We start from the raw sequence: 13,209 nt of genomic DNA, 5'->3' as shown, positions 1-13,209 counted from the left end.
TGCGTACATTGTGCTAATGGCATCACCCCCTGAACCTATGGGATTTTTGAGCTCCAAATTCCAGAAAACACAGGGTTAACGTAACCCTATGTAAGTAGTCATTGTGACTAAAGGAGGGGACAGAAAATACACAAATATGTTGCCAATTTTTTTATATGTGATGGGTGCCTGATAAAGAAACACTGTGGCCTTGAAACACTTTCCATACTGATATACTAACGCTGAAATCAGTAGAAGTGGATCTCTGTTCTGCCCATCATTAATACCTGCTTCTTGCCCCTGCACAGTGTACTGAAATTGGCTTTATATATTGTCCAGTCCCGATCCATGAACATCTTAAAATAAATGGTGTGTCTCCTGACTGTGAGATGCATCTTCTTTTCAGCTCCTATCTTACCGTTCCAGCTGAAGCTTTGCAGGGTATCTCTCAATAATTTACAATCTCTGTTGTATTCCCAGGCTTCCAGAACAACTTCATTTAATTTTTCATCCTCATTTTCCCCTGTAAAAAGAGAAATTCAAAGTTGAACAATAGATGCAAATGTCAACATTCGCATCTTGTCCACCCCGATTTTTAAGCATTGCAAATAGTGAGTATGGAGACGGTATGCAGATTATATAATATACAGTCTAAATATATATTATACCGTCTCCATATATTCTAGCAAGAGATAGAGGGCTGCCCATCACTGGTGTAGCCTAAGCCTTCACCTGCACCCCCAGCTCCTTTATAGACAGATTTATTTTTATTATAGCTTGTGACTCTTGTTTAAAATGCCTGTTATTTTATCAGATAGGAGGAGCATCTGTGATTAAATTAAATGTAGTAAGTCATTGTTGATATTAAGTAATTTGTAGCCCCTTTGAAGGTTAGAGAGCCGCCTTCAAATATATCACCAGGCTACACTCTCATGACACTATGATCACTCACTATAGCTACCTATGCGGATGGTAATAATATAGTTTTAAGGAATTATTAATAAAGACTTATAATTTTAATATGAATTAGGAATAGTTAGTGATGAACTAAAGAGTGCTTCCACTACAAGAGAACTCTTCTTTTCTTTGACAACTATAACTTTCATGACGTTCTCTACAAAAACTAATCCTGAAATGCCTCACAGACACACACAGTAGTCATCAGGCCAGGCCAATATATGCACAGTTAACTCCAGGTTGAATGAAGCACAGACTGAACTTTAGATACATCATTGATCACTACGCATAATTAACTTTATAAATATTATAGAAAGCATATAGACAGAAGATAATAGTTAATGCTGCATTAGGTCATCTATATGCAATAACATTTCAAATTAGCAGAAAGATCAGGGGTTCCTATTTGGATCTAAGGCTGTTGCAGCTTGGACAGGATTAAAAATGTCCGTGTGTCAGAAGCCCAATGGACCATATTTTGAGAATTTCCATAATTGTATGAACTCATGATCTCTCACACACAAATTCACAAAATTCTATACATTGAGTATGAAGCAACTCTGGGCTACTAGGAAGAAGAAACAATTCTAGTGTCTTATATCTTTACAGCAATAAGCTGCATAAAATACACCACAAATGAAAAGTGCAAATAGAACCCCAAAAAGGGGTTTGAAAGGTAAAGTGGCAGTTTAAATGCCAATATATATATACTTTTTAAAGTAAGGATTTCGAGAAGAAAAGAAAATAAGAAAAGAAAAAGCAATTCGCTGCATGCTGGCTAGCGCATCACTGGTGTGCTGAAGTCAATCAATCTAACAAAGATTATGAGCAGCACATGTAAGCAGAAACACAAATAAAACAAACTAAGAACAGCTGATGGATTTACCAGCCTGCGGTAGTATACACTGTGCAATAACATCTCGTAGCTTTTCCAAAGCAACATTGGAATCTTCACCTCCATTCTCAGGATCTTGGATGTAAACACTATCCTTTGGCTTTGTCCTACATTTCAAAACAAATCAAAATTTTCCATAACTCACATTGTAGAGCTAAAGTAAACAATTTATTTAGAATATAGACAGCACTTACTCACATTTCCAAACAAATATGTTCTAGTTCCTGTAATGTGTCAGGGCTAAGTACATGATTAGTTCTGTTCATAAATATACTGTCAAGATACTGATTAAAGCCAATATGCACCACAAGACTATTTTCCCCATACAAATCTGCCACTCTAGTTTGCTGGGGTCAATCCCCTGAAATCACCACAACACAAACACACAACAAGTTGTTGTAGTTTAATATTTTTTCTAACTCTAGGGGCTAGATTTACTAAACGGCAGTTTTGATAAAGTGGAGATGTTGCCTACAACAACCAATCAGATTCTAGGTTTCATTTTGTAGAATGCACTAAATAAATGAAAGCTAGAATCCGTTTGGTTGCTATAGGCAACATTTCCACTTTTTCAAACCTGCCGTTTAGTAAATATACCCCTAGGTCTAAGAGATGGTCTGGTGTTAGGTTTTACTGAGGTGTATTAAGCAGACAATGTTATGTTAGTCCTAGCTATGGATAACCATGCTCATTAATTAATGAGATTATGATTGTTTGGGCTTTGCTACTGCCCGACTCCTTACTGACCAGCCTGCATGTTTCTCTTAATGCTCAAGTGTGATTATCCTAGCCAGTAGATCAATTTGTTTTCTGAGCTGCAGCTACATGATGTTGGGTTGACTTGTGAGTATCAATTGTGTGTTTTATGGTGTATGATATACAAACAATATATGGACTTTTTCTGATGGATTAAAAAAATATTTATATGGGATTTTGTATCTCTATTTTCAATATAATTACAATTAAAGTGAAGATCTCTTCATTGAAGGGTTAAGAAGAGACAGCAATGTCATGGTATGAATATTTTCCAATTAATCACGTTATAAATGTTTGTATTTATGATACACTTGATATGACTGACTCCTAAAATGTTCATTTATTTATATATACATTGTTACCTTGGAAATAGATACTGTGATGAACAGACACCTATGATTAATGTTCATTCACCTACATAAACTTGCTGTGTATGCTCTTGGCCACCCCACCAGACGAAATCAATCCGCGAAACAAGTTGGGGGCCTGGCTTGGTGCGAGCGTCTGTCATAATTCTTTGTATACACTGCCTGTTATATTTGGTCGTAGAGATAAACAGGACTTAAGAATTGTACTGCTTTAAAGGCTGAGATACGTCTATATATTGCCCGATTCTGGTACCTGTGCCTTTTTTAATTTCTAAATAAAAACTTTTAAAATTAATTTACACTATGGAAATGCCTCCTTCATTTGCTTTTTGACAGCAAGTTAGGTTGACACAGTGCTGAAACCTTTATTAGTTCTACTGGAATGTAAAAACTGTGGCAGGTTTGCTAATTTGGGAGTCTGTCAAGGTGGCGGTCTCACAACAGTGACTTATACCATACTGCAGTTCATGGGGAGGAAGTGTTTTTCCACAATATTTACCCTAGCAGTTTTCTCTTGCGCAGAATAGGATTGTTGACAATATTTAAGGGTTTCAAATTGACGTTGAGGTCTTGTATTCTCATGTTGGCAAGCTGCTCGGCATGGGCTTGTTGTATCCCAGCAACCATAGCCTGCAAGGGAACATGACGCACATTTTAATTAGTTCCTCTGAAACTCTCCAAGGACAGAGCAAGCTTTAAGTTGAGGATAGCAGATAAGTGTTTAGGTTTACAATGTGCTGACTACATAATTCTTTACCCCAATAAATAGCACACGTCTTAAAAACTGGACTACTACCTACAATTTGTTATGTAAAAATCCACATAATCTATGGCAAGTAACCTTCCCTTGTCAGATGTATATTCTGTACCTCATTATGAATATACAGGTAGCAAAGACAGTGCACTCTCTTTATATCAAGTCCTTTATAATGCCAAAGTCACACAAAAACACAGAAGTATTTCACAATAGCCGCACAGTAACGACACCTTCACCAAAAACACCAATTTATGTCTGCGTTATAAAGATGTTCATATATACAGCACTGTAATTTTATTTCACTATACCTTGCGATTAAAAAACAGTATCACACATGAAGCAATCATTTGAGATACATATAGGGGGGAATTCAATTCCCCCCCAAATTTGTGCGGCATTAAAACCATTACCGGTATTACGGTAGTTTTAACCCGGCTTTCTTCTCGCGAGCAAAAAGTCGTCATTGAAACTACCATAATAACGGTAATAAAGCGCATTACCGTAATAACGTTAATGCGCAGGCCGTGCTACTTTTACCCATAACAAGGCCAATTGAATTCCCCAATAAAATATACTCAAACTTGTTTATTTACTATACATTATGTTTTTGGTACTGTCTAGCTGAAGATATACCGCATTGCATTTCTGCATTAGATGAAAATAAAATCTGTAAATATTATGACTAATACAGAGCACAGAATATAATTACAACCTTATCCATCATCATCTGTGCGGATGGCAATATGTTATCCAGGGCTTCAGTAGAGTTCAGCCAAGGGTGGTCCAGAACGCCTTCAATGGTGAGACGCTCCTCGGGCTTAACCTTCAGCAACCTGAAGAGGAGACGTGTCTAGGTATTATCATCAGTCATGTGAAAAATTATAGTAAGAGAACCTTAGACTATAAATGTTAATATTCTTATCTGTACAATACCTGCTTACCAAAAGGAACAGATATATCATAACCGATAACTATAATGGAAAAAGGATATTGGTAGCAACAGAATACATCTCATAAAACCAATATCAAACTAAATATATTGGTACAAATAAGGATATTTAATAAGGCTATATAATAATCTATATTAAAATATAGTGAAGTTACAAAAACTCCTATCCTATAATTCAATCATTTGAACACTGAATTTGGGATAGCATTCATTTAATCTGTGGAAGCCTAACCAGATCAATCTTTTGTGGACACAAATCACTGGAGTTTGGAGATACCAATGAGCCAGACAATAGGAGTGGTGAGAGTATATTTACCTGGACTAGACTTTGTAACAAGCTAAATTACCGGAGGGACTTCTATGGTTCCGTAGACTTTCACTACATCATTGAAAAATCACTATATATCATCTCACTCCTACAGATTAAGCAATTTGGGATTGGGGGTAAAGTTATCAAACTGAGTTTCCGGTGGGTTTGGTTGCTATGGGCAACATCTCCACTTTTCAATCAGATCAATCATTTTGTAGAATGTACTAAATAAATGATAACTAGAATCTGATCGGTAGCTATATGTAACATCTCCACTTTTCAAACCCGCCAGAAACTCGCAGCTTGATAAATTTACCCCTTGGTGTTCATTTCGATGTTCAAGCAAATAAATTATATGATCCAGTTTCTATATATGCCCATATTTTTTTTTTTAATTTGATCTTCCCTAAATATTAAACTATGTTATGTTCTGAAAATCCTTATTTGTATTTTGGTTTCTGCTTTTAGTTTGATATTGATTTTTACATGGTGTATCATAGAGCTGCCAATACTGTTTTTCCTCTATAGTTATGTGAAAAGTTATATGCTTTTATCTACAAGCTACTTATAGAAAAGAAAGGACCAACGAGAGTATTTGTAGGGATCTTAAAACAGGTGCTTAATAGAAATATAACTTGGAGTTTGCAATTTCCTGTCCTTCCCTGGTCCATCCTGACAAGCAAAGGGCATCTGTTTCCACGAGAAAACATGTACCAAATAAATATTCTAGAAATAATGTTGTGGGGAGGAAATACATTGACTGAAACGTTAGAAAGTAATGAAAGTGAACGGGAAGTAGGTGAGGCATATATTATGTGTATTTATTATCGGTTTTTTTGTTATACCAATTTTAAAAACAACCCTTTGCATTGTATAATTCTGCCATTCTGTAGTTAGGCAACTTTCCTGCCCACTGGTGTCACATGACTAGTTTTAAGTGTGTTAGATGACGGATAAAAATGTTCTAAATATTATGTTGTAATAGAGTGTGTTAGGTTAAGTAAAGCTTACAGTACTGTGTACAGTGGTTAATGGGGGGGATGAATGAAAGTTGGTTTGTTGTAAAGTCTTCAATACATATTTCGCATATTCTCTGCTTCTGAACATCTACAATTAAATAGACTACAAAATGGTTAGTGAAGTCAAAACACATTTAGTTGAGTGGTGGAAATTAGCAGCTATGTTCTGAAGTGGTTATCATGCAAAATAACTTTCTAATTGGGAGTTCTGATAAAACAACTCAGTAAATATGTGTAGGTATATTATTGTCCAATATATACCTATAAAAGGATATTAGAAGTCATAGAGGAATTATGTGACCATCTATTGGCAGAAGGACAAAAGTCAAGCAATTTTATGCACGTCATGATGGAACACCATATCATATAATAAATCATATCATATAATATAGTATATATTTGTTTGCAGAAACTTCATGGAATATAGACATGGCATTTTAGTATAGAAGATATCATGCCTGCAAGAAGATGTTATAGAGGTCAATCATAATTCTATAACCAGGATTGTGCCTTTCAGCAGATTTAAGAGACCATTTATTCCTAAAAATGTAACATTTTCAGACATGAACTATGAAGGTACAATACATTGTTTAATGTCACAGACATTTCACTGCAGTTTAGCTATACAAGTATTTCCTCCCCAGTCTGTTAGATATAGTGTCCTTGTGAAATGTAATACAGGCGGAGAATGCATTGATCTGCGTTACTAGCCCTGCCCCTGTGTATAAATCTACAGAGGCAGGGCTAGTAACACTAGTAACCACCCTTCTGCAACTCAGGTTTGACAAGCTGTCAGTACTCTGGTTCTGCTCTTAGAAATCCACCTCCCTTCTAACATTGAAATTTGCTGTAGAGAAGTGACAGAACACTGTGGACGTGTGTAGTGAAGATAAACACGCATGTATATATGTAATGCTTATTAATTTCAAACAGTGGCTTTACTTCCTTTTCAAGAAGGAACAAAGGATATGGGTATGTATCCATGCTCAATTAGAAATGTTTGGTCTTGGTAAGATATAAAACAGGCAGAATTTTCTGTAATGCTACCAATATAAGGAAAATAAGTCATAGAAACTCACTTTCTGACAATATCTTTTGCCATTTCTGAGATCTGGCTCCATTCTTCTTCTGGGAACTCAAAACTTCCTGTCATGATCTTCTTCCTCATGTCCTTTGGGATTGTCCGACTGTGATGCTTGGAGTAAAACGGAGGATAGCCACAGAGCATCACATAGATAATGACACCTAACGACCACAAGTCACAGCTCTGGGAGAAACAGAGACAACCAAATACACATATAAAATGTATAATATGGACAATACCCAGTTTTCAAACAATGTATACAGAAGTTCTGACAAATATTCATAAGTAATGCCAAGAAGGTTAAAAAAAAAAAGCACAAAACAACAAAAAAACAAACATAAACCAGCAAAATCCAAATAAAATAAAATCCAAATAAACAGAACCAGAATTTCCATGTACTTTTGCGGTATAGTCATCGTCATGTCACGGAGTTTCTTTACATGTCTTTCACCTACTGCTTTTTACACTGCTTTTAAAATGAGCCATTTACAGCCTACTGGAAAAAAATAAAAACCACCACAAAAAAAGAGAATTTATGTACTTACGTTAAATCCGTTTCTCTGATTCCGTCTGGGGGACACTACTTACCATGGGGTTGTGGAGGGGAGCTCGGGAGTTGGCACCTAGCTAGTTAACTTTAGCATTGCTGACAGACCCCTCCCCTCTACAATCCCCCTGCCTCTTCCTCTTCCTGTCAGTTAATTAAAAAGCCCCAAGGAGAAAAGGCCAATCAACCAAAAGCACACAGAAGAAAAGCAGAAGGGAGGGATCGCAGTGTCCCCCAGACGGAATCAGAGAAACGGATTTAACGTAAGTACATAAATCCTCTTTTCTCATTCATCCAGTCTGGGGGACACTGCTTACCATGGGGACGTTCTAAAGCAGCCCCCTAAGGGTGGGACCACTTTGAAAGCTCGGCCCGTAGGGCAGTACGGACAACATTTGCATTGAAGACGCAAAGACATTAAACTGATAGAATCTGTTAAAGAATGGACAGAAGACCAGGTGGCTCTGTACACAGTTGGTCCGCAGAAGCCCCACTTCTCACTGCCCAAGACGCCCCCAACGCCCGGGTGGAATGGGTCTTAATCTCTCTGACACAGGATGGTTAGCCTTGATGTAACCTGAGTAATTGTTGCCCTAATCCATCTCGCAATTCACTGCTTAGAGGCTGGCCAGCCTCTATGAGAATCAATAAGGACAAACAAACACGTTACACTGAATTTGGGAAGCTCTCTAACATATAAGCGGAGAGTCCTAACCACATATAATATATCCGTATACACCTGATCAGACAGGTGTATACGGAAGGTGTCCGAAATACCGGAACCACAGTTTTCTGGCTCAAAAGAAAAGCTGAAACACCCTTCTGAACATAGGAAGGGAGAGTTCTGAATAACGCTCTGTCCTTATGTAGCATTAATTATGTTGTCGACAGGGCAGAGATCCCAACTCTGAACTTTTACGAGCGGAAGCAATGGCGAAGAGACATAACCTTGCAGGTTAGAGACCTAATCTGCCGAAAGTAAGGATATGAAGCACCAGGAAAAGATCCAATAGTGCTGTAGGAGAAGTGAAAGGAGGCTAGATATGCAAGACCTCCTGAAGAAACATCCTGATGTCTGGCATATCTACTAACTTCAGGTGGGAGAAACTGAAAGGCAGAAACTTATACCTTTAAGGAGCCTAAGCAGAGACCTGCCTCAAGACAATCCTAAAGAAAAGGCCAGAATTCGGACAAGACAAAAAGAGGATGAATGACAAGACCTATTGTCACACCCTGTGACATAGGCTCGCCAAATGCGACGAATATATACGTGAGCCAAACAGGCTTACAAGCTCATAGCAGAGTGTTCACTACACTGGGGGAAAAACCTCTAGCCTTCCAGAGCCTGGCTACAACAGCCATGCGGTTAAATTTAGCCGAGGTAAATCCTGGTGATGAAAAGGACCCTGAAGGAGAAGATCTTGTCAGTGCGGAAGACGAAGTTCTTGCCCTACTGCCATAAAGATTATGTATGCGTACCACACTCGCCACGGCCATGCAGGTGCTATCAGAATTACCGACAGACCGCCTTGCCTCACTCGTCTGAGTACTCAAGGAAATATGGGAATTGCGCAAAACCTGGGAAACTTCCTGATGTGTATGGAGGCCATGATATCTATATCCGGTAGACCCCACCTCTGAACCAGAGACTGAAAAGTTTCCGGATGGAGGGACTACTCCCCTGGCATCATCGCATTGCGACTGAAATAATCGGCCTCCCAGTTCTTTATTTCTGAAATGCACACAACCGAGATTGCTGGAACACACTGTTCCGCCCAAGCGAATATCTGAGCCGATACCCGCATTGCCGTTGCTCTTCTCATTCCTCCTTGTCTGTTGACCTATGTCACAGCCATGGCATGATGGACTGAACTCTGAGAAGATGACCCTGGAGAAAGGTTTGGGCCCCCCCGAAGGCCCAAAAGGATTGCCTTCAACTCCAATAAGTTGATGGATAGAGAGGACTCCTGGACTGACCCTGGAGCCGGAGATGAAGGGATACCGCTCCAACCCTTCAGGCTGGTGTCTGTGAATTTCTCGCATCCGGAGACAGAACTTCTTGCGCTCCAAATGTAGGTGGGATCCCGACCATCCTGTGAAGAGGTCCTACTACAAGCACCGGGAATAACCACGACCGAAGGGGACTGTTTCGAAGGAGACCAACATCTTCCCTTGGAGACGCATGCACAAGTGTATTGAAGGACTGGGAGAGGTCAAGACCTGCAATGTTATCCTCTGAACCGACCTGATCTTCTCTTCTGGCAGAAACACTTTCAGCTGTTTGGCGTCCATGCCGAGTCCCAGGAAGATCCTGCGTTGGTGCGGAAATCACATGGGATTTCCTTGAGTGTATTAAACACCCATGGCTCTTGAGGAAAGCTATGTGAAGGACATGTGCTGTTGCAAGCAAATCTCTGAGGCGGATCTTATGAGAAGATCGTCTAAGTAAGGCACGCCCTGAACTCCCCTTGAATGAAGAAGACAAGCTGACATTACAGACATTCTCGTTCCTCCTTGTGAAAAACCCCTGGAGCCAAGGAGAGGCCGAAGGGAAGAGCCCTAAACTGATAGTGAAGGGCCCCCACTCTGAATCTCAGGAGAGATTGATGACCGTTCCAGGCAGGAACGTGGAGGTATGCGTTATTTATGTCTATGGAGGCCATAAACTGATTCTTTTCCAATCCGTTTATTACTGACCTCAGGGACTCCATCTGAATTTTACCCACATTTAAGTGGATATTTAGGTTCTTTAGATTTAAGATGGGTCGGAAGGAACCGTACGGCTTCTAGACAAGAAAAAGAGTTTGAATAAAGCTTTTCCCTTTCTGGATTACTGGGACCCTGCAAATAACTCATGCTGAAAGAAGAGAGGCGATCCAATTATGTATTACCCGCCTACTTTGTGGAACTCGAGCTAGCAGGGTTACAAAGAGACCATGCGGAACAGGACCCAAGAGATCTATCCTGTATCTCCTAGTTATACTGGCCCGAACCCAGAGATCCTGAGAAGACGCTGTCCACTGTTCTAGAAAAGAGACAGGCGAGAGCCCTCGGCTCTCATCTGACAGAGCCGTGTCTGCGCTGTGGGCTGGGAGTGTGCTCTCTATGGAAGAACACACTCCCAGGTCTGCCTTCAAAATAAAAGTCTCTGTTAGTTAAAAAATTTAAAGTTTAAGAAAATAAAAATGAAATATAAATTAATACATTAGCACTAGCACTAAAATAGCAGCCCAACTCCTTTGGGCACCTATAAAAAAAAACTGACAGGAAGAGGAAGAGGCAGGGGGATTGTAGAGGGGAGGGGTCTGTCAGCAATGCTAAAGTTAACTAGCTAGGTGCCAACTCCAGAGCTCCCCTCCACAACCCATGGTAAGCAGTGTCCTCCAGACTGGATGAAAGAGAAAAATGAATACCCAAAGTTCTGGCAAAACAAGGGGTTAAGCTTTCCCAACGTTCCATGTACCTCATATTCCCAGTGATTGGTCTGTGGCCAAAGTACTTTTTACACTTTATGATCTTCAGTATTCGCTGTGGTCAAGGAGAGGTGGGAACCGGGCATGTTCAATAAAGGTTAAGCCTGTCCGGGATCCTTTCTTCTTTGTAGCTATAGTTATGTTGCCCCATTAATGTATAAGTGTATTATTGTATAGCTCTGTATTTGTACTAAACTGTGCTATACTATATTGTAAAAGTTGCACTGAAAAAGCTGTAGCTAGCCTGGGTAACTTCTACTGCAAAGACTGTCCAGAGTGCAGCCCTCTTCCAATATCCAGCTCATCCCTCCGACAGTACCGTGACTATTAACACATATGGCTGGCTAACACCACCCGGAAGTGAGAGTGAACCTGGAGCTCTGGATCACACGAAAAAAATTGTGCTTAGGGTCGTTTGTTGAGAACCATTGTGTAAGCCTATTATCTCCAGGCTTTAAGCAGCCAACTCCGGCAAGGGGTCCAACAGTGAAATGCGCAGTGTCTCCGTGTGCAGTCACCATTAAAAAAGCGGGTAAACAAAAAAGAGATGGCTCCTTCCCTATAGCCAGAAATCACAACCGTGGGAACCAGAGCCATGCCTGTAGACCAGAATGACATATGGTTAGAAGAACCTGATGGAGATCTGAAGACAGGACTGGCTAGGGGTTCTCGCAGGACTGATCAAGAATGGAGGCTACAGCGATTGACTGCGAGGACCAATGATCTTATTCCTTCATTGGGTTTTGTGACAAGGTGTGGAGAGTCACTGCCAATTAACTCTGGTTGCCCTCTCCACCGGTTGCTCTGGGTAGGTAGCCTGTAGGTGCCCCAATATCATGAAAATGCTGCTCTATATACTCCCCATTGTTGTAACTTCTTTTCTACCATTTATATCATGGGGATGGAGGGTGGTGTTTCTTTATATGTGTTGCCACATTATTTATTTTTATATATATATATATATATATATATATATATATATGTATGTGTGTGCGAATAGATATATCATAGAAATAGACGCACAAGTGAACGATACTTATGTCTTTTTCTAAAAATAGATCATAACATTCTCTGAAAAATCTTGTTGCATTTCAATAAAATAATTTTTGAATAAACTGTATACATCGCTCATGACACACAGCGTAAACCACATGTCTAGAATGAAGACCCCAGTAATCCACGATAGAGTGTTTCTGGAGTCTTGATAGCTTGCTAAAATATGAAGTTTTACCTTGTTGTAGGTGTATGGTGTTGGCGAGGTAGGAATAATCCCAGACTTCTCTTTCTGGTGTCTTCTTTGTGCCTCCAGAACCTGACAGGTGCAGTATAAGACACTGAATGAGTAATGTATGGATGAAAGGTGGGGCAAAGCTTTACTGCAAAACTAAAAGTCCTTAACATATGCATACATGTTATTGTGCAATTATTGTAAATGTCATTATTATGGTGTAGTCAAATATGAATCTGAGCATAAATGCTTATCCTTAATTACTGCATACTAATCAATAGTTAAATGTTGAGTGAAATGAATCATATGGAGATTTACTGGAATTTGATAGTAATTGACAGAGAAAGCAAAATGTTTGACTTGTACCCAAGAAGTCATATAGAGTAGGACGCAATTCACAATTAAAAAGCAAGTGTAAATTACATCCTGTAGTTTTACCAACCGGCACATATATTAAAGCTATGCAGGACTTGGGAAAAGTACGCAAAATGTGTACATTTTTGTTAGACACACTTTAAGCATATCCTATGTTAAAAGTGAATATTATGCAATGGCCTGTTAATAAAATAATTAATTAGAAAATAATAATAAAAAAAAGAAAGCATAACTAATACAAGTGCAGTCAATACAAGTAGCAGAATCGTTAGGGGGGGGGGGGGAGAGTGTGGGACCCCACCAAATTTACCAGGATCAGTAGCTATAACCAGCACTAGGCTAAAAAGCACTAGGGCTATTCCTACATCACTGGATGCATGGGTGTGAGCATTATTCCTTTTGGTCACTGCAGACCAACCTGCCTGCAAGTCACCCTGTAAGAAGTTGATTTGGACTGCATGAAAACCGAGTCAGCCAATGACCGTGATCTTCTTGAGTGTACAGGAATCATT

General features: G+C 39.5%; 1 protein-coding gene across 2 annotated transcripts in view; it reads right to left on the bottom strand.

Annotated features, from left to right (window-relative positions):
- The window catches only part of MAPKAPK5 (MAPK activated protein kinase 5), a 33,710-nt gene that overhangs the window by 6,146 nt on the left and 14,355 nt on the right, over nucleotides 1-13,209 (bottom strand). For both annotated transcript variants that reach the window (XM_075178483.1, XM_075178484.1), the window contains 6 exons: nucleotides 12,326-12,406; nucleotides 7,070-7,257; nucleotides 4,425-4,545; nucleotides 3,455-3,585; nucleotides 1,823-1,938; nucleotides 398-502 (listed from right to left, as the gene is read on the bottom strand). In XM_075178483.1, coding sequence (XP_075034584.1) covers nucleotides 398-502; nucleotides 1,823-1,938; nucleotides 3,455-3,585; nucleotides 4,425-4,545; nucleotides 7,070-7,257; nucleotides 12,326-12,406 — 742 coding nt within the window. The remainder of the gene's footprint in view (nucleotides 1-397; nucleotides 503-1,822; nucleotides 1,939-3,454; nucleotides 3,586-4,424; nucleotides 4,546-7,069; nucleotides 7,258-12,325; nucleotides 12,407-13,209) is intronic.

Source organism: Mixophyes fleayi, chromosome 1, assembly GCF_038048845.1.
Source record: "Mixophyes fleayi isolate aMixFle1 chromosome 1, aMixFle1.hap1, whole genome shotgun sequence".
NCBI classification, from domain to species: domain Eukaryota; kingdom Metazoa; phylum Chordata; class Amphibia; order Anura; family Limnodynastidae; genus Mixophyes; species Mixophyes fleayi.
Note: the sequence above shows the minus strand (reverse complement) of the source record. Positions and strands in the feature narration are given on the sequence as shown.